General features: G+C 43.3%; 1 protein-coding gene across 1 annotated transcript in view; it reads right to left on the bottom strand.

Moving 5' to 3' along the window:
* The window catches only part of BAALC (BAALC binder of MAP3K1 and KLF4), a 347,187-nt gene that overhangs the window by 25,441 nt on the left and 298,985 nt on the right, over positions 1 to 22,761 (bottom strand). Inside the window, exon 2 of the mRNA XM_086967031.1 lies at positions 2,427 to 2,599. Within this exon, the coding sequence (XP_086823157.1) occupies positions 2,427 to 2,599 (173 nt within the window). The remainder of the gene's footprint in view (positions 1 to 2,426; positions 2,600 to 22,761) is intronic.

Below are 22,761 nucleotides of genomic sequence, written 5' to 3'. Positions count from 1 at the left end.
CTATATATCACAGTTTATTTTTTATGTGGTTGTCATCGCCAGAAGAGAGATCTGTAAAGAGTGGAAGTCAGAACTCCCTCCAAAATTTGCTGACTGTCTCAAAAATATCATGGCGGTGAGTAGATTAGATACATTATGTGGAGGGGTAAAGTCTGTTAAGCTTTGGTCTGCCTTAAAAACATGGAGCGAGAAATAATAACAAACGTCCAATGATTATGCCAGAGGTTAAGTGGTCCTGTCCTCCCTATGTAGCAAGTAACATCGCGAGAGGGAGTTGGACTGGAAACAACCCTACCACTGGGCAACCTTCATCGGCTATCCACAAACACAAGGGCAGGAAAGGAAGGTTTGTGTCAGTGGCCTGAAGTACGCCCGTTTAGAGCTAATATCTACTGGTGGCATATATGAGGACAACATTTTTTTTTTTTTTTTAAAAAGGTTTGAACTTGAATATGGGACTCAGCCTGTGGCCTTTCATAATCAGAAAAAGGAAGATTGACAACTTTCCAGAATACCGTGCTGTCTTTTCGTTTCTCTGCAGATTCTAAGTGCGCCCAATCTTTCAACCTAATCTCCGCCTTCCTTGTGACTAGCACTTCCTTATACAGACCCCCCAGGATATAGCGGCATGCATTATCTTTTGTAAAAATGCTGCCATTTCTACAAAAGTGCCGATTTCGCGGGCACTTTTGTAAAAATTGTGGCATTTTTACAAAAGTGCCGATTTCGCGGGAAATCGCGAAATCTCGATATCCTGGAGGGTCTGCTTATAGACTAGCCTGGCAGTGACTATTTCACCCATGGAGCATGGGTATTTACTGAGCGCTAATTTAAGTTATTTGTGGGCAGCAGTGCACGCATGGTTAAACCATCCATTGCTTTACTCTTTGGGGCTTTATTCATGACTTAGAAAGAGGAGATGGAAGAACACAGTGAGTTTAACACGTTTAGAATAATCCAAGGGTCTTCTCCTTGTCTGGGCTCACTGTGATTGCATGCTGGTTAACTCCTAATAGCTCTCACATAAATTACTCTTTGTCAACCTTCTCCCACTTAACTCTAACCCCTTTGTTCTGTCTCTATTCAAGTTCCCCAATCATAGCCTGGGTGCTAGTCTCTGAAAGATGGAGCTTGAAAACTATTATAAGCAGGTTATGTTTAATAATGCAACTAGCAATCACATTTAACTCTGTCAGTAAGGATGCAAGATCAAAAGTTAACAACTTAAAATCATAAAAAGCAGTGAATTCAAAAGCATAGATGATTAGATCCTAAAAGCTATTGCCCCAATAGAGTCTTAGGGCCCGAATCACAGAACTAACTTAAGACAAAATCCTAAACTTTCTACTTTTGGTAGTCACAGAATGCACTTACTACTTTTGGTATTCACAGAATGCACTTACAACTTTTGGTATTAACAAAATGGATTTACGACTACTAACTTTACGTCCGCACTTGGGCTGGAGATTCCGTCCCAGAGGCGGAGATTCTGGATCGGAGGTGGGGCTTCTGGCCCGCAGGTCGAGATTTCGGCCATGGCTAAATCTCCGCCCCTGGCCGGAATCCTCACTTCCGGGCCGGAATCCCCACATCCGGGCCGGAATCCCCACATCCGGGCCGGAATCCTCACATCCGGGCCGGAATCCCCACCTCCGGGCTGGAAGTCCCACCTCCAGGCCGGAAGTCCCACCTCCGGGCCGGAATCTCCGGCTCCTGGCCGGAATCTTCGGCCCGAGAGGGGGCGTAAAGTTAGCAGTCGTAAATCCATTCTGTGAATACCAAAAGTAGTAAGTGCATTCTGTGAATACCAAAAGTAGTAAATTCAGGATTTTGTCTTAAGTTAATTCTGTGAATTGGGCCCTTACTTGAGCAGGGGAAACATGTTGAAACCTCGTCAAACAAATTTGGCTGTTGTCTAGCATGTCCTCCATGGCTAGGCAAATGTTTTTAATATAATGGTCTAAGATACCCGTGCAGGTAAGCCAATCTCTTAGTAATGGACTTGAGTTGATCAGTGTTTGCGGTGACTTTGAAGGCCTCAAGATAATACCAACCTAGTAGACGAGCTGCAAAGCAAGCATGGCCCCAGTCACCATGGTGAGCTTAGATCCCGGAAGAAGACGAAGAACTCATTTTGAGCATCTGTTGTTGATAGTGGCTGGCCCGTGTCTTAGATCTCATTTGCAGAGCAAATGAATGTTTTTCATCACTAAGAGCCAGGGTTTTCAAGGGAAGACCTGGTCTGGTTCAATGTCAAGGAAGACCGAGTTCATAAACCAACAGTTGCTTTTCACCACAGTAGAAGAAAACCATTTTGTTCCCATTAATGTTGTTGCACCCAATTCAATATAATATAGTACATATGCAAAGTAAAAATTGCATACACGTAGGTGGGTCACCATCTTACAAAACAATGAATCACATACCTCTGTGTTTCTAAAAAGGCCTTTCTGCTTCTGTGCCTTTGTTCCGGTCGAAAAGACGGAAGGTTTGCCGCACTGCGTGCCAGAGTTTGTCTTCTTCAAACCCTCAGTGCTAAGTTTTCTTGCTGTAGTTGAAGACACGGTGACAGCAGGTGGCTTGCCATCCTCCAAAATACCTGCACAGAAAACATCAGTTGTTACACATCTTATAGTGCTCATTTTGTAGTTACATCAATTTTTGGTTACTAACCGGTAGATGCATCAAAGTTGTCATTTGCGATTCCTTATTTGCGAAAAATAAGGAATCGCAAATAAGGAATCGCAAATGGCAATGCATCAATAATTTCGCAATTTTATTGAGATTCGGTAAAAATCGCAATTTTTACCGAATCCCAATAAAATTGCGAGTTTCAAATAGCGAATTCGCAATTCCCATTCATTCCTATGGGCTGAAATGCCCATAGGAATGAATGGGAATTGCGAATTCGCAATTTGAAATCGGAATGCAACAAAGCCTTTCAAGGGTGGAGAGGGGGGTCCAAAGGCCCCCCCCCCCTGCACCCATGAAATGCACTTTTACATGTGAGTTACATACACACATGTCCTAAGGACATGTGTGTCTGTAACGTAGACGTTTAAAAAATGCATTTTTATGCGTTTTTACACATTTTTGCAAATTACCACGAAGTTCAACTTCGTGGTAATTTGCATTTGCAATTTGTAAAATCGCAAATGTTGTGAGGATGATGCATTGCATTTAAGGAATCGCAAATTTGCGATTCCTTAAAAGCAATCGCATTTTTGGAACTCGCAAAAAATAGCGAATTTCCAAAAATGCTTGATGCATCCCAGAAACCAATTTAGGAAGTGCAAACGGCCGATTTTTGCGATTCGCACCGTTTGCACTTCCTAAAAAGGTTGATGCATCTAGGCACTGGTACACTCCTGTAATTGAATACATACATCTATGTTCCCATCTTCATCACTGACTTTCAACAATATGTTACAGTATTTCAATACTTAAAAAATCACACTGGCTAACAGTATTTGAAAAGAATAGAATTAATGTATTAATATTCATTATTTTCCTAATTGATATTGCTGGTTTGTTTGAATTTTGTGGCTACAGATACCCTGAGCCTCATTTGCAGAAAAATGATACATCTCTGGATATAAAGACTCACAAAGGGGTTTCATGTACACATTGTGTTACTTGCAACTTTTACATCTTACTCCTATTGTTATAGGGTTTCACATATATTTTGGGCTTACGCTCGTTGTCAATCTAGTTTTATACTGAGATTGAAGATTGAGAATATCAACAGCCATTATTTGGCAATCCTCAAGAAATACATTTGAAAATCATGACTTTGGTGGGAAGTGACAGGGAGAGAAATATTAAATCTAAAATACCAAAAATCTCAAAGTTAAAAGATAATTATTTTGTAATTTGTCATTTATATATCTTCAAAAAGCAAATCACAAATTCGTAACGTCCATTACAAATAATAGCTTTTTACATTTTAACCAAAATTCCAAACCTCTCTACATGGTATCCTATCCTAAGGCGTGAACAGGTTGCTGCTTATTCTTTTTATTTTAAAGTCAAAAATAAATATTGGATTCATAGGTACAATTCCTGGTACTTTCTGTTCCCCTCCGGCAACGCTCACTGTCCACCAACAACGTTTTATTTTATTGTATTTTATTGTTTATTATTTTAATGCCCACAGATAAATTATAGGGACCCAGCTCCTATGAATCAAAATCAGTAAAACTTAAATACAACTTCTAATTAACAAGACCTGGGAGGACAGGTTGTAGATGGGATTCCTCGTGCTGGCTTTGGTGCAGAGGCAGCGGAAGGCATTTTATTACTTAAGCCTGTACCCTAAGCATATGCTACTTTAATTTACAATTAAAGTCTTAGTCACTAAATTAGGTCTTTGATGACACTGTTCAAGAGTTTTGACCCTGACACATTCATGTTTGGACAAGTGCCATGTAAGAAATCTGACAGGCATTATGGGGCTTTCCCATTGCCTTCCAGTTCGAGCATAACACTTCATGTGGGATCTGGTGAGCCAAGTCAGGGAAGATCTCATATCACAAAAGTAATAATTTTTCCTCACGCCATAAATGATGCAGGTGAATGTCTCTTGCACGAATAGCACATTCTGAATTTTGTAGCGAAGACTGAAATATGCAACCATCGGATTTTCTAAAATGGACAAATCCTTAAGGCCAGTTATAGTACTTTGAGTTCAATTGTTAACAAGGACAGATTGTTTTTAAAAGCACCTATACTGAAACTAGTAGATTTCACCTGTGGTGTAGCAAGAGGAGGGGTCGAGGGTGGTCCGCCCCAGGCGGCACAGGTTTTGGGGGCGGCAGCCTCTTCCCCCACTCTTACCTCCGGCTGTTGCGGATTCACATAACACAGGTTCACATAATACTGAACCATAGTGGGTCACAATCCCACCTAACTCATAAATATTACTGAAACATTAATGAAATAGGACGTAAATTGTGACCCACTACAGTTGCCTACAATCACAGGTCTGCTGGGGTCAGCAGACCACCATGTCTGTGATTGATTTTCAGTAAGGCATTCTTTTTTTCTAAATTGCTAAACAGGATGCAAATATAAAAGGAAAATGAAATGTTTTACAAACATGTTAGTGGTCGCATAAACCTTTGCCTACCCCCTCCCAAAATGTTTTTTTAATCATTCATAAAAGGGAATATGTAGCTCGGGAACCACTTCCTATTTTTGAATGGGTTACCACCCCCTTTGAGGTAGTAGGGACTGTCATAATATGCCAGGGCACATCACAGGTAAACACAGGGCCACTGGAATTCGGCCGCTGTGCAAAATCAAATTAGAAAGCAGATCTATCAATTCTGGGGAACAGAAATGGCAATTTGTGCAGCATAATGAGGCACAGTTTGTTGCTGTATTATTTCTCTATTTGGTAATTTTAACAACTATTAGTAATGTCTGAGCAAAGTTCCAACACATTAGTACCAGTTTAATACCCGAATACACAAATAAGCAACTGAAAAGTGTCACATTAATGTTTGTATAGGGTCTACCACTGTGCAGAACTGTGAGTGGAACATTTTATTTAGTAGCCTTTGATCTGTTTCCACTAGAAACAATGTGGTTTGGTGAAATCTGCTAATTATTCAGCAGATGCTGGATTATGTGGCAAATACATGATTATATAGAAAACCGCTGCCGCAGAATTGCATAATCCCATAATCACATTTTCCCTGAATATACAAGTCCAATGCCCAAATATGACTGTTTGCTAACAATCATTATTCAGGATTCAGGTTATGCACAATGTGTCAGCCTGCCAGGGGTGATCGGTGCTGTATAAATTAGCTAAGCCTGCTCATTATGCCAGGAGTCTGCTCTTGAATGGAGTTCTGAGTGTTCAAGATGCGAGGAAACGCTCAGATTACTAATCCAAAAGCACAGGCAGTCGAATGATTCAACAAGCTACAGATAATGCTACGCTGCACGTGTGTACTGCAGACACCAGTGGCGGCTCCTCTGCTAAGGCGGAGGAGCGTCGCCCCAGTGCTCAAGGAGCAGTGTAAAAGAAAAAAATAAATGATAATAGTAGAAGTTATTATCATTTTATTTTTAGTATCACCAGGTTGGGGCGGGGCATGGCTTAGTTCCCGTGATGTAGGGGAGGAGCAGTGGTTGCTGCCCTCTTAAGTGCGCATGACGGTTTGGCTGGCCACCTCGGCCTGGCCAAACTGTTATGCACATTTTGCATGTTCTCCACCCAGGCTGCATTACAGCCTGGGTGAAGAACATGCCCAGGCTCCTATTCGCAGTTTGAACGCCGAACCACGGCGTTCGGACCAATCACAGCTCCTCGTTACAGCCTTGTGATTGGCTTAGGGGAACCTGGGTGCTTCCTGGTTGAGGAGTGGAGGTCAGACGACGTGGGAGAGACAGAGGGGAGACGTGGTGATAAGGTAAATGCTGGTCTATTCCTCATGCTCCTCTTTGTCGTCCTTTTTCACCTCCTTCTCTAAGTCCTCCTACTCCTGCTCAGAACCATACAGACTGAAGGAGAAAAGGAAATGTTGAAAGAACACCAAGTGCCGGACGCTTCAAATCTTGTCAAGGTCATCAGACTTCAGAGTATTCAAGACATGGATGTGGGGCTGACCTGCAGGCTGTGTGGTTTGGTCCACTCTTGCCTGCAATCTCTTACCAGACCAGCAGAATATCCTTTTTCAAGGTCATCTGGACTCTGACCTTGAAAAGTACAAGCCTCCTAATGTTGCAACGTCAGTGGCCCATATTGTTGAAAGGTTGCTGCCAATGACCGATCGCTGACAGCTCCTGGAGGTTCCACCATCGGTCAACAAGCAGCTCCCTCAGCCTAAATGGAGTGAGGGAACTCTACTTTGACTGAGCAGGTGTTCTGCCAATGTATGGCAGTTCCAGCTTAGTCAAACCCTAAATGATCATTAGGAACTTGATGTAGAGTTTGATTGTAAGACCTTCCATCTGCCAATGTGAGAGAATTTCACTCATGTCAAAGCTATGATTAAATTTAAAAAACACTACATTTAGGTATTTAAGGTGTTCCACGAGGCCAGAGGAGATTTGCTACCAAAATTGCTGTAACCTACAAGAGGAGTCAAATATTTCATTGAAGCTCTAATCACTGTGAGTGGAATTTCTGGCACTAAATGTGGGCACTGGAAATTCATCCCCAAAGAGAGGAAACATTTTCAGTGCTCACTTTGCTGGACTTCCTAACATTTTGGGTTCTTATAATGTGTTAAGGTGTTAGGGTCATTGAAAGTGAGCCACCATTTCTATGACATTTTTTTAGATTTTACTTTTCCAGATTTGGCTGCAGACAGGTTATCTTGTATTGGGGGGATGACCAGTCACCTTATGTGATGGAGTAAACTCTAGGACTTGGTCCAGCTGGCAGGGATGTCACTAGTGTTTCTGCTAGTGGCAAACACACCACTTGGCAAACAATAGAATATGGTAATTATACCAACAGAGTGACACTTACAGAATCCTGGGTTTTCTGGTTAATTATATGCTATCTGTTACGGTCCGTGCGATAAGCAAATTTTGCTCTCTTTAGGTGCCCCTATTCATTGCAGAAACATTCACTGGATCCGCCCCTCCCCATTCATTAGGTTAGAGACTATGAGTGCGATTACCTATTATGCCGTGTTCTTGAATGATTCAAGGGTGGTGAGCAAGTTTCACTTAAGAGTTCATGGGGGTCACCTATTTGTTTTATTTTTCTCCTCTCTGATTTCTTTCTGTGCTTCTTTACAGATAAAGTGCCGGGCCACACTGTGAATGGCGGCACGGAAGTCACATGGCTGAGATGCACGGCTACCAGGTGATCAAAGGTGCATCTATCAGGTGACAGGTCTATTTCAATTGCGTCCTCCCTACCCTAAACACTTGGCTTTTTTCCTGTTTTCTTATTTGGTAGGATTTCAACCCAGGCTCCACAGCTCTAAAGTTCTTGCCCGCTCTGCTTGGTCCGTCCCGTTCAGGTGGCCCAACAGAGTCTACCGCCTTGCTTCTCTGCGGAGTTCCGCTTTACCCCAGACGGCTTGACTGAGTTCTGTTTTCCCTGTTGATTGGACCTGCTTTACCCACCACAAATATGCAAAGAAGCATAAGAATGGTCAAGCATTTCTTCATTGCTTATACCTCCCTTTTACCAATCCTAGTCAGTGAACTGTACCATAGTCTGCCTCGCTCTTCATTGTTTGTTGCTCGCTCCTTCAGAGCTGCACTATAGCGATTCTCTAACCTATTTGTAAGCCCTTTACTCATTTCCTCCTTTTATTTTTTTTCCTTTGTCAGGTTTAAGCCTGTTTAAGTTCTCCTTTTTGATTGCCTGGTTGAGCTTGAGTGTTTTGGCATATCGTCCTAATTCCTAAGTATCCTACGCTGTTAATAGGGGCCATGTATGGAATCAACGCCTATGGATTAATTGGCGCCTGATGGTGATTGGCTTTTCCTAAGGAATATATTGAATGTTCTTTGGGAGGCTTTGGATTGCATGTCATGGGTGAGCATATTCCATTGATATCAACTTTTTGAGAGTCAGATGGCATTTATTTTGAAAGACAAATGCATGATTGTAGATATACACACTACCAATTTCGTTTTGTTTTCTTTAAAAGGAACACATTCCCTGTGGTTTAACATATCCTGAGGGAACCCATACCGAGTACCGATTGTGGTTGAGTTGAATCACGTCAGGAAAAATCCTTCCCCATCTCTACCCTTTTTCCCCCTTTCCCTCTACCACGTACCACCCACGTCTGTTCTCTAGTCAGTGTGCAGGGTTAGTTCTGAGGCGAGAAGACAGGCCATCGTCATGTCCATGGTACCTGGTCTATACTAAATATCTACACTTCTGTATGTAACTTTTTTCACTTGATCTTATTCATTCTCCCGATACGACCTCATGGACTTTGGACATGACATGGACCTCATGGACTTTAGACATGAAGCTCTTTTGACCAAGGTCCCATTAAAAAGGTTTTTAAAAGACCATTCATTTTACACTTCCCCATTGACGCACAGTGAATTACAAGTTTCCCAGTTTAAAGGTTTCTTCCATTGACTTTTCATTTGAAGGGTTCGCCCATTTTTTCACTTTCCCTTCAATAAGCAGAATGTAGTGTTTACCAAGGGCTGCCACTCTTGTTCATCAGTGCCCATACCAACATTCATTGAATTTACTTCAGAATACATTTTGGGACTGGGAAATGTAGAACAATATTATATTAACATATATGAGTACAATATCGACATTAAAATCAGTCAACTATTTATATTGACATTTTAGAACTGTAACAGCATGTTGTGCTGCCATCCAAAGACTACTGTGTTATATTCAAATTCAAGTGCCTTTATTCTGCTTACAAGTGTAACAAATATCACTAAGATACGGTATGGATTGGGTCTCTAAACCGGTCCTGGAGGGCCGGATCCATGCCAGATTTTTAAAATAACTACATGTATCTCAATGGGGATATCCCAAAAATCTGGCATGGATCCGGCCCTCCAGGACCGGTTTGGAGACCCCTGGATTAGAATGATGTGGTATGGTTTTGTATTGTATTGTATGGCACAGGCGAGGTGGTATGTTATGGGATAGAATGATGTGGCATAGCATTACATAGCATGGCATGGTATTGTGTGGTGCTGTGGTACGGTATGGTGAACTGTGATGTGTTTTGGTTTGATGTAGTATGGTATGGTATGGTAAGTAATGGTATAACAACCTGACTCATGGTCTTAGTGCAACTTAATTACCAATTGGGAAATGTTAGGTTTGAATCTAGGAGTACAATTACCCCACCTGTAGGGTGTGTATCTTTGACCGGATATTTGCGCCAACTAATTTATGTTCTGATAAACAAAAAAAAACATCAGGCAGATTTAGCAACACTTTACACTGCTGCAAAGTTGTGCAGAAAGTTAATAAAGTATTTACTTTCAAGGGCAACCTTTTTTTTGCCGGAAACTACCCCTCAAAGTAGAATAAATAGTGCTTAGAACTACTTTGCATCAAAGCGGAGTCTGGTGTATATTACATGGGCATTAGCATGCTACCACCCATGGTTTTTGATGCAAAACCCTATCTACTAACATGTTAGTCATGGCTTTGCCCCCAAAAATAATGGCTCCTTGAAGCAGGAGCTAGGTCGGAAAGGTTTTTTGAAATGTCCCAAACTTTTCACACATAGCCTGTGTATTGCGAACAACCAATGTTAGAAAAGTTTAAAAGTTTCTCTAATCAAGGTATTCTTTCAGTACAAAATGTTTACTAGACATCACACACATGCACACCTTAGTACTATGATGCATAGATTGTGTGGCGCTAGACAGAGTGTTTGTACAATAGAAGTGGGGAAGAGGGTAGCAGTGTCTTATCTATCACGTTGCTGCTCTTTGTCCTTGAGGAACACAGCACGGTAACTCTGGTTACTGCACTGCATTGTGTTGTGCTATTTGTTTAGTAAATCAATGTCTGCTAGGTAAGGATTATAAATAGAAAGACAGATATAGCTGATTATGTTTTACAGAGACGCAATGCCATATGAAATTTTTATTGCAAAACTACATAGACTTTGAAACTATAATAAATATTCCTTGTCCCATTCTCGGTCTTCCTCTTTTTTGCAATCTGTAGCAAAATGCAATATGCACTGCCATTGCTAGGCGACGCCATCTTTCATGGAAAAGACCCTCTGGCATGTGCAGGTAATACTGGAGACAGAGCCTGCTAGTCTGTCAGATGGGTAGGGTATGCAATGATAAGGTCGAGGATATTGCAGGGTCATATTTACTTCAAAGTGGCGGAGCACAGCGTTAGCCTCCTTGGCTTAATAATGAGCTCTGCCATTTCTGAAATGCAGGGCTGCACCATATTTACAACGGCCTAGCGTTTCCTCCTGCACTGGTGCTAAATTTAGCAGCCTAGCACCAACGCAGGTACCATAGTGCAAGGTTGTCTGCATTGAGGGGTAGATTGTTTGGTTTAGGTGCCACCTCAACACCCATTGACCACCCCTTTCACGCTAAGTATAGAGTGAAAGGGTACTTTGCTTACAAGGCAGTGTTAAGTCATGTTAAGTGGCTTAACGTTGCCTTGTATTTAAGGTGAAACCCCTATCACCACTACAACATCCTGAAAAGTGACATAGTGGTGGCGATAGGGGCTTGTAAATATGACCCTTTGAATATTAAATTTCACCAACCTTTCTACTTGAATGACTCAGCACCTACATGGTGAATGATCATGGGTGTAATAGAGACCTAAAGTAACCCCTGAGGTGCAGGAGTGGTCCGACACTTCAGGGGCCACCCCAATAATTTAGGGGTCCCCGTTCAGTCCAATACCAAAGAATATCTGTGAAATGTGGGAACCTCATGGGGCCACATTCTGCAGTGGGGGTACAATCACTTTGCATTACACCACTGTGCATGATTGTAGGAGGCACAATTCACTCAAATATAGGACACTGTAAGGTGTCTTTATTATATGTCCTGTATTGTAAAATAGAATATGTGGCAGCTTTGACATCATGGCACATTTGTGGTCCAGAAAATGGGCTCCACTCACCAAACACAGCCCTATAGGCATAACACAAAAATGTATTTAAAATGTGAGGTGATGGGTGGGCAAATCAACCCAACCATCAAGAAACATGTTAAAGGCTGTACACCCCAGTCAAGGTGCTCAGAGAACAGTATGAGGGTAGACGAGGTTAGACCAAGGATACCCATCTTCAAAATGGCAGTAACTTCTTCATATTACGCTTCCTGCACTGTACACTCCCAGAAGTCACCTCCTACAGCAGGCCTTGCAGGATTGTAGGATTGTAGCACACCAGTTGTTACACATGATTGAGAGTTTGATGAAAGCAGTTCTATTGACTTTACTTTATCAGTATATATGAAATGGTCAGCTTAATAAAGGAATAATATTGCTACATTGCCATGAACATGGCAGCCCTAGCCTTAAGTGGAGTAAGAGCCATGGGCACTGCTATTGTGGGATGTGGTCCTCCAAAGCTTCTTGCCCTTTTCAGTAGTTCCTGCTGTCTCTGAAGAGAAGACTCAGGACTCAGAAAGACCTCATTAATCACTCATTTAGGGTGACCAACTATACCACATTTTGCAGGGCTGTCCTGCAAGTGTGGCTTATGTCCTGCTACCCACAAAGAGGCAATGAAGGACATCTATTGTCCTGAATATTGGTTCTCAGAAGATAACCAACTCTCACTGTCTCAAATGTTTATAAGCTGCAAAAGAGGTGCCTGTCGGTGGCTGGACGAGAGGAGCCAAAGCACAGGAGGGGTCCTGATTGGCAGAGTTTCATTTGCAGGTTCATGCCACTTGCCTAAAAACAGCCCCAAATGTGTGAATGAAAGCCCTAGTGAGGGCCTGTATTGGGAGTATGCTCTTGGTCTTTATTTATCATTTTAAGCATTTTTCAAAGTGCTGACAAATTGTCAGATCAGTGGAGAGGGGGGTGGGGGGGGAGTATGATTTTCCCAGGATCAAGCAGTTTGTTAAAATTGTACACCTGAGACTGTGCACACTTCTGCTTGCTGCAAAGGTTATACATTTACCACCTGTTACACCAGTCAGCCGTAGAGTAGTTTTCCTAAAAAATGTTTGCCTTCGTCCTCCATTTTTACTGATCTCCTTTTTGCTGGCTTTATGACTCTCTCCTTAAGCATGGTAGAATTGGCGTATAATTAATATTTAATTTACTTTAAGTCCCTAGTAGTAAAGTGGCAGTACATGTGCCTACAGTCTGTAAATTAAATTATACCAGTGGGCCTGCAGCAAAGATTGTGTGACTCACTTAAGTAGCCCTTTAAACATGCTGCAAGCTTGCCATTGCAGAGCCTGTGTGTGCAGTTTAAACCGACATTTCGACCTGGCAAAATAAACCTTTTACGAGTCCCAAATCTTCCATTTTTATACATATACATCACCCCTATGGTAGGCCCTGGACTGTCCAGATGGCAGGGTGCAGTGCATTCAAAAGGTGGGTCATGTTCTTTTAAATTTTGCATGTCCTGGTAGTAAAAAAATCTTGAATTCGTTTTTCACTTCTGTAAGGCCCATCTTTCCCATAGGATAGCATTGGAGATACCTTATTAAATTTTATGATTTTAATTTCCGAATGGGAAGAGATAACCAGTTTATGTTTGGTGTCTTTAGAATTGAGGTGAAAAGCCCCATTTAGTGGTGAAATCAGGTTTTCTATCACAATTTTAAAAATACCGCTTTTAGAAACTTGCCATTTTCTGCCCTTAGCATTTTTGTGCCTATAGCCTGGCCTGGGTCACATGACTGGGTGTAACTGAAAGACCTTGTGATCATTGTTGTCCTCCCAGACAGTCACTCAAAAGAGGGATTAGGTGTGCCTGACTGGGCCATTTGTTGGCAAGATGGGGGGACGGAGCTGATTATGCCCCACTTACACCTGAATAGCCTGTGCACTGCCTTCACACAATTGGCCTAATGACACTGTATTCTCAATTCGGCCAGCTTGGAGGCAGGGCAAGGGAGGCAGGAAATTCCATGCACTTCAAAGCTAATGTCTAGAACCTTCTCCCACCTTCCAGAACCAGGGCATCAGAACATAAAAAAGACCTCAGACACCATCACTTCAGTGCACTACTGGACCTGTAGACATTTCTCATCTCCCCTAGGTAATATCCTGTCCATTTTGTAAACACACACTTGCTAGCAGCTATTACATTCATTTTAAATACCCACAAACTTCCCAAAGAAAGCAGAGAAGTAAGTTCAAAAGATGATTTCTCCAAGAACAAAAATGATTTGGCCAAATGGGATTCTGGCATTAAAAACTGTATCTCCTGGTTCCACATTATGAAACTAGTCCACTACACCAGGGTTCTCCAAAGTCGGTCCTGGAGGGCTAGATCCATGCCAGATGTTTAACATAGCTACCTGTATCTAAATGGGGATATGCTAAAAGTCTGGCATGGATCCGGCCCTCCAAGATCAACTTTGGAAAACCCTGCACTAGACCATGACTGGGGGCAGTGATTCTGTTACCAAGGTGAAGAAACTCATTTCTTAGGGAAACTCTATTTACCATTTGTGTTTCAAATCTTTATATTTTCTTAATCCTTGTGGATGCCAGAAATGTTCATTTCGAAAAGGTTCTACACCGCTCATAGCCTCCCCTAGTCCCCCAAAGATTTTCCCAGATGCGTGCAAAGTCTCCACGCACACCAGTGGCATAACAAAACTTGCAAAGTACATGGGTGGGGCCCCCACTCTCCAGACCCAGCCAGGAACTCTTAGGCCAGGAGCCCATCAACTGCCCGAGGGGGTCCCTTGGAGCCTGAGGCCCTCCGTAATTTGGGGGCTATTGTTATGCCACTGACGCACACTTTTCTACAAGTGCAAAGTGTCTTGCGAAGTGATGTCCATCCTACTCTCAACACCTGTAGTCTCTTCTCTTCGCACCTCCTCTGATGCCACACTGTGCTGTTAATAGGGTTCATGGAGTTGGCGTAAAGTGGCTCCGCTGGACGCTGCAGCCTGTCATTGTCCCTGAATCGTCGTTTCAAAGCTTTGCTTTTATTAATCTTCTTTGGAGAGTACAATTTGATTGCATTTTTTCCTACGTGCAAGCTTGCCAAGAATTTCAAACCAGCATTTGCTCACAATGCACCTTAATAAGCTGGCGACGGTGCTTTCATTCCAAGCCAAATAGTCACAATAAGCAGTTCTTGAAATTCAACATTGGTATTTGTTCCAAGAAACTACAGTAACTTGTGTAGTTTGTGCCAGCAGAAAAAGTCCACAAACAACAAGGAATAATCATCAAGAATTTCCTCCCCAAAAACTCTTTTGTAACCTCTGAGGACCTCCAGTATTTCTGAACTGAGACCATGCAAAAGAACACTAAATATTAGAACGCTTTTTGAAAATGAAATAATTTCTCAGCATCTCAAAGTGTTTTATTGAATCGCGACCAAATGAGTCAAAACACTTGAGCACGTGGTCCACACAGACATTCAATGTTTGTGAAAGAAACGTGGGAATGTTACCATGCTGAGGTGGTATAAAAAGCTTCTGAGAACATTGAAGAGTTGTTTGCCTCTTTGGCATAGTACTCTACTGCGCCGGTTGAGAAGAGTGTTCTCCTTCCTCCATTTTCTGCAAGGAGAACCTTGGTACAAGCGTTGGTCATCAGTTATTTGGATTATGGTAATATCCTAGTAGTTTGGCAAATTAGCCGTTACTTTCCAAACTCCAAGTAGTGTAAAACACTGCTGCCCATCTCAACTGTAATCTTCTATCCGGTACTGCCTCTTTACCTCTTTTACAGGCATTCCACTGGATGATCTTTAAAATTTGCTGTCTGATGCACAAGTCCTTGCTTGGAAAAGGTCCCAGTTACCTATCGGCTAGACTATCACACCATCGCCTTCCTGGACTGCTTAGATCCAGTGACAAAGCGCTACTTACAGTTCCACAAGACAAAAGGACCCGCACAAGAGGCGGATCTTTTTCCTACTTAGCCCCTATGTACCGCAATAGGTTACCTCTGCTCATCTGCGGGTGTACGGATCATCTCCAATTCCAAAATTGACTGAAGACAGTGCTCTTGTAATGCAGTAGTCTCTTGCCTGGCTTCGTGTTCTGTTCTTGGCACCGAGATACCCCTTTCAAGGTGATTCATCCACCATATATAAATTATTTGAACATAACATTAAATAGTGTGACTGGAATTTCCTTAACCACAGGAGATGTCATCAACACAATAAAAGCCGCCAGGATATAGAGAAAGTTGGTGCCCGAAGAACACGGGCGATCATTTGGCCTAGCCTGAAAATGCACTGGAGCCCCAGAAGCCACAACCTTCTCTTCAACAACCTTCCCCTCAACTACCACCACCGCCTATTGGCTGCACGGTCCATCCCACCTCCCCAAATCCTTCCGCAAAGGCACAAAACTGTCAGTATTAAATGCTGCACCGGTTAAGCCCCGTACGCTGTTGTCAGTCCCTCCTGACACCCCCTATCAGCCTCTCCAACTAAAGTCAAGTAAGAAACAGGAGTACAGATAAACACTTTATAAAATATGTGAACGGACAGCAGTATTCCGACTGCCGCGGGGGCAATCGCTCACAATTTTCAACAGGTACTTATATCACAAATGAAAATTTTTTGTCTGATGCATTCACTGATTTTGTTCTATCAAACAATGTAAGGCACCCGGTGGGTGGAGACATTTCCTTCCTTTTTCCCACACCTATGAATTCCTGAACTGTGGAAAGCCTTCAGGTTTTTGGGAATCTCCTACTAGTATTCTAGAAGACAACATGGGCCCCGTTTATGTGCGGGCCGGAGGGAAGGTGCACAGTATTCCACCTGATAAAATCCAACTCCCCGGTGTTTGGAATTTAACAATTGTGACAAAACTGCATCTATTTGTTTTTTATGCGGCATGACAGGAGGAGGTGGGTACTTATTACGCGCCACAGTAAATACTGTATGCTTTTCCCCTTTTAAATTCCGGAAGTTTTGGCATGCTGAAATTGAACTAAGAATGAGGATGTTATTGAATCTGGTAAAAACCAGGAGCAGTGAACCTTGGAAGTCCAATCCCTGTCCCTGTGTAACCAGGAGTGCGCACACATGGGTCAGAGAAATCATAACGAGAGCCATAGTGTCAATTCTGAAGTGTAAGCAGCTGTCAGTGGATCTGATTACCCTCCAGTGTTGTGCATTTCAATGGAGGGTTGAGCCTAGCTCAGAATGTTGATGTGTCAAACAAAAGCTTCGAGATTAGAAAATGTGGCACCGATGGACGTCATTGCGAGCGAGAAAGGCATAAGCGTGGGAGTCGGGCGCTTCTCGCCACATTTTACTTTTGAGCACATTTTCTGGTACAGCAAACTGTGAAAACTGAATTACATGAGGGCACTGTCCCATTTTGGGCAGGCAAGGAAATGAAATTGCAGAGGTATAAAGTGTTGTGCACAGGAGCACACAGACTGATCAAGGTGCTAGACCAGAACTCAAACCCTCCCTGCTAAACCACACACCTGCAACCAAGCACTAATGTTATTCATATCCAGCCAGTTTTTAATGATTACATATTATTGTGAACACAAAACCATGGTTTTCTGTCTCTGTATTTAGGTGAGTTTATTCTTTAAATGGATTTTGATAATGTTGCAATTTTATGTTTTACAGATCACTAAATATGGCTAATACTGGTAAGATGAGCAACAGAAATCAATCTGAATACATGCGGACAGGAGTGATTAAAATGTTATGATTGCAGGATCTACATATACTAGCTTGTTTAGTGTTTTTCGTCCAGTCACTCCATTGGTCAAGCTGTGTCTCCTCTTGTGCTAATGAAAGCACCCTGTCCAGAATGGGAGGGATCTTTTAGTCACATTATAGCCCTCCGAATAATGGGTCCTTCCCTTCCCTTCTCTAGATGCCTCTCTGCCTAGTGAGCTTAATTCGATCATTCTGGATGGGTGCTTGTGCCCGCTATAAAGGCGCCATGAATATACACATATAGCGTACAGATGACAAGCGAAGGCCAGAAATGCTCATTCCTGCCCGGAGCCAGCCCAAACCACAAGAAAAAGTGGCAACATCGCCGATTCTTCAGAAGCAGGCTTCCAGACGAAATCCGAGACGTCATTTTCATTGAATAAATACGGTTTTCTCAAAATGCTTGAGAAAGGATAATATTTTAAATGGAGACGCATTGTACGCTTTCACATCAGAGTCTACAGAACTCGACATGCCGCGCCATGCCGCAAGGCCCCGGAAGTGAGAGTCGATCCTCCTCGCAGCAGGATGCAAGGCAGGTCGAGCTGCAGCCACGGAAGAGTTAACGACGGGCCACGTCTGCACAATTTGTGCATTTGACGCGCTGGCAGACTGGAGCCCAGGGAAATCCCACAACACTTGGCAAGCTGACGTCCTAAGGAATACAGAGACGTCAATGGTATTGATGGCTTCACTTTCATACGAGCTTCCCATGGGGGAGTGCACGGACGCTGCGGCTTATTCACAGCAGAAAAAATAGCCGCTAAATAACAAGCCCTTTACTGCTTAGCCCTTCTATTATTTTTATTTAGGAAAACAGTTTCAAACTCTTTCAAGAGACGCAACTTTAAAAAAAATGTTTTACAATTCCTCCAGGTAGGTCTGGTATTGCACATTAACTTTGATGGTTTTTCTAGCATCACTGCTTTTAGCTGAGGGCATTAGAAGGTGTTCTTTCACGCAACGCAGCGCTGCGTGGAAGGGAGAGGGAAGGAATGTGCCATATACTATTAGTATAAGGCACATGCCTGCTATCAGCCTGCGCTCACAGGCACCCTTGCACCGTGGTGCAGGGGTGCCTGCGTTACAGGCTGGATTGTTTTTGTGCAGGAAGAAATCCTTCCTGCACAAAAACAATCCTCTATCCCACAGATGCATCAAGAACCCATTTTGCTATTCCTTAAAAGCGATAACGATTTGCTATTAAGGAATAGCAAAATGCAATGCATGAAGAAATCACAAAAAAATTGTGATTTCTTAAAATTCCTTTATTGCGACTCGCAAATTGCGAGTGGCGATTAAGGAATACCTCCCCATTCATTCCTATAGGCCTAGAGGCCCATAGGAATGAATGGGAAGACAATCTCAATTTGTGAATCACAATTAGCAAATCGCAAATTGAGAATGCGATTTCAAGGGTGCAGGGGTGTCCAAAGGACACCCTGTTGCACCCCCTGAAATTTATCTATGCACATATGTTGCGCACACACATGCCCTTTGGGCATGTGTGTGCGCAACATGAAACTTTGAAAAATGCACTTTAGTGCATTTTTCAAAGTTTTTGCAAATTACCAGGAAGTTCAACTTCATGGTAATTTGCGAGCCCTATTAGCGAAATCGCTATTTTTTAAACTTTAATGCATTGCATTTAAGGAATCTCAATTTGAGATTCCTTAAATGCAAGTAATCACAATTTTGCAATTTCTTAATTTGCGATTTTTGCATTTGGGATGATGCATCCCAAATGCAAAGATACCAGTCGCAAAGGGGCAGATTCTGAGAATCTGCCCCTTTGCGAGCTGATTTTACCTTGATGAATCTATGCCTATGCCTTTTTCCTCTTTCCAGAATGCAGCACTCGTAGAAAGAGGAAAAATAAAGATATTTCTCCTTGTTACGCCTCCTCTGGGTCGGCACAGCATTCTGACTCATTTCCAGGTCTACCACTATTTGTAAATCTGTGATCGCTTCAAATCCATGGGTGGATGGGCGGCAACACCCACCCTTCACCCATAGAACGCCTTCCTAGGGCAGAGTAACACAAGGCAGCAACTTTCACTACCTTGCATTACTCCAGATTTACTTGAATCCTTCCCTTCCCAACACAGCCTGCTTACACTTTCAACCTCTTGAGAAGGTCCATACAAAGAGCATCCTGTTAAAGTCCCAATGCACCTCCATGCAAAAGTTATGGTGAAATGTCAACTAGTTTTTGATCTGTCCTGTTCCACAGAAGCCCTCAAAATCAACAGCTCATTCTATGTCTTGAGGCACACGGCTTCGTGAATTTCATTCAGACCACTCAAACCTCCTTAAAGGTTGTCAAAGAAGAGCTGCTTCATGCCCGAACGAGGTTTCTGTCTACAATAATCTGACATACTATCTCTTACTTGACCTACCTTCGATCACCATATGCATTTCCTCCACCTTATATAATCCATGGGTATCAAGAGCACCACTGAAATTGTTTTTTCCTTCGTCTCTGGTCAAATCCACTAAGTGAAACTGGGATCCTTCTTGTGTTTTGTCACAGATATTCCACTTGGGTTACCCCTGACATCCACCCTTTCATCCCAGCTCTTAAAATTATATGTATACTTTATGAAGCAGATTTGTACAGAGAATTCAGAGAATTAACATCCCTGCATGTTTAATGCAAAAAATCTGTCCTCTGAGGATCAGTCCCAGTACTGATTTGCATAAGGCGGGACTTTGTATAGAGTGGCACAGTGAGTGACAAACCATAGGTTGGAAAGCTACTCAAAGAGATTGGCAGCAGTTTATAATATTTGCAAGCATTCCTCCCAACGCCTTTTGCGTGTGATGTAAAGCCCTTTGTGGCCAAGGGTATGGCCAGATGTGGGTCGCTGTGCCACAGGTTCCAAGCTACATCTCACTGATGAGACCCATCAAGGTCAAAACTGGTCTGGGGTTGGCTTTGGTCCCCTCTGGAAGGGTCTTTACCTGGCAGTTTGTGATGAAGTTTCCTCATGAGGAGCAGGCTCCGTATTGATTTGCATAATGCACGCCTCTGTATAAGGCCTGCCCTATGCACATCACAAATCCACAGTGGGTGAAGAATCATTGGTTTTAGTGTGGCTCAGAGAAATTGCCAGTGGTTTAGAATATTTTGGGTATTTGATGTAAGATCCTAAGCGGCCAAGGTTATGCCCAGAAGTGGGTCACTTGCTCGCTGTGCCACAGGGTCCCAGCTATACCTGTCTGACATGGCGGACACCAGGCTGGCGTTCCCATTGGTCCCTTCTCGACGGGGCCTTGAGGGGCAGTTCTGAATGGAGTCACTACTGACTTGTATAAGGCGCGCCTCTGTCGTGAGTGGCACAGGGGGTGATAAATGATGGGCTGGTATGCAGCCCAGATTTAGACTGTTTGTAAATATTCCTTCTATTCCGCCAGCGTTCGATTGTCTTGCTGTACCATAGTACCTTTAGATTATGGACCGTTCATCCCTAACCTCCTGTCTCCCTGCTGCTGCCTATCAGCTCACTGGTACATTATCAGAGGCACTGCTATGCCTGCCATGCCTGCCATGCCTGCCATGTGATGCATTCGAGAAACTGCACAAGCATTTGCAGAACACTCTAATAAACCCTTTCAAATCTAACAAGCCCTTCGGTGAAAGAAGTGCTATTTGCAAACAGACCAATGCATCAGGTAGTAACGGGTTAACCCAGCAGTGTGTTTCACTTGGCCAAATAAAGCGCATTACACATGAAAGCCAAACTCATTAGTCACGCGCGGCCTGAAATCCCTCCAGGGTCATACTTTGGAGGGGTGACTGATTATAATCCCGCGCTCGTCATGCATTACAAAGTACGTCTACCCCTTTTGCAGTTACACACTTGGGCTTCGAGTCAGCCATCACAGCTTTTTTGCTTTTTTTCGTAACATTCTGTAATTTGCATGTGTTCTTCTTCCCTGCTGGCCTTCAATCTGTTTTATTTTCATTTTTTTTTGCAGCAAGCATTGAGTATGCAGTCCCTAAAACATCTCAATCTATTTTTCTTCTTGAACACGGTGTTTTATTTTGTTTAATCTCTCTCTTTGTTCTAAGGTCCTGCCAGCATTCTTCTCTATACCCAGCTATAGTTTCTCGGTGGCATGCATTGCATGTGCTGTGCCTATTGATTGCGGGGCACCCTACCCTTCCAGAGGCGAGTGAGTACAGGCAGGGCACCCATAGCTCCTCCCACTCCTCTCCAGTTCTGGGCTCTGCGGGTAAATGTGTCATATGGGTGGGGGTGCAGGACTAGTCTGTTTATCCTTTGAACCTCTCCATTTAGAGTTCAGGAGACAGGCCACCAGTGGAACTGGGAACAAATGCACCATAGCATATTGAAATACAGGTATCCCGGGTACAGTAACTCCCACTTAGACATGCGGCCGGGGTCACTGGACCATTGGCTAAAGGAGTATCACATCGCAAAAGTTATTAGCTGGAGATCAAACCCTGAAACCCCTCCAAGAGCACGCCATCTGAATTCTTCAAACAGCCCTCTCTGAGCCAAACACCGGAGACAGGAGTCCCGGGTCAGGGACATGGGACTGGAGTAGTGTGGCTCACTGGTTAGAGGCGGCAGACCCGAGAGCAGAGGACGGCCCGGGACCAGGGTTCGATTCCCGACGCGGCAGGTTTCTGGACCAGGGTCAGCGGACTCGATAATTCTCTCGCCTCAGTGCCCACTCTGATCAGCGTTCACACTCGGCAACTCTGGGCATTAGCTTGCCTCATCTTCACTAACGGCCCCACCAGACCGCCGGGGATGCCTGGTCTCACCCTGGAGATACCCATTAAGGGACCATCTCTCAGGGAAGCCAGGAAGGGTTTCGCAGCGGTCGAAGCGCCTTGGGACCCTCCGGGTAAGTAGTGCGCTATATAAATGCCTATACATACATACATACATACATACATACATACATGGGCAATGGGTCAAGCACACACTGTCCAGACTCAGCTGCACAGAGCCTTTAAGAATCCAGCTGACAGGGACACATACACCACATGCAACAGTAAAGTCATTGAAGCAGCCAGCATGTTTCATCTCAGCGTGCTCACACTCGAAACAGCAGAACTCCACCCCATGCACGTATCTATGGTGATAACTAATAACTAAAGGGTGGCAGTCAGTGCCACAGGGACCACATGGAGAATGAGACTGACACACAGCCACCACGCGGCCTCCATTAAAGGGGCAGGTTGTTTTCACAAGGATATTAGGGACAGTCTCTCAAGATCAGACAGGAGCAATGCACAATTAAACCATGGGGCAAGAGTAGAACAAGCATTTACAATGCAACGGTTTCGCCTTCGGAAAAGTTTGAGCCATTGGCATTCTAAATGGCAAACTTTTTATTTATGTGTTGGTTTTGAAAACAGATAAATAAATGGCATTCTCATTTACAATGCCAATACACACACCCACACAAG

This window comes from Lissotriton vulgaris, chromosome 4_1 (genome assembly GCF_964263255.1).
Source record: "Lissotriton vulgaris chromosome 4_1, aLisVul1.2, whole genome shotgun sequence".
NCBI lineage: Eukaryota > Metazoa > Chordata > Amphibia > Caudata > Salamandridae > Lissotriton > Lissotriton vulgaris.
This window is presented reverse-complemented; position numbering and strand designations above follow the sequence as displayed.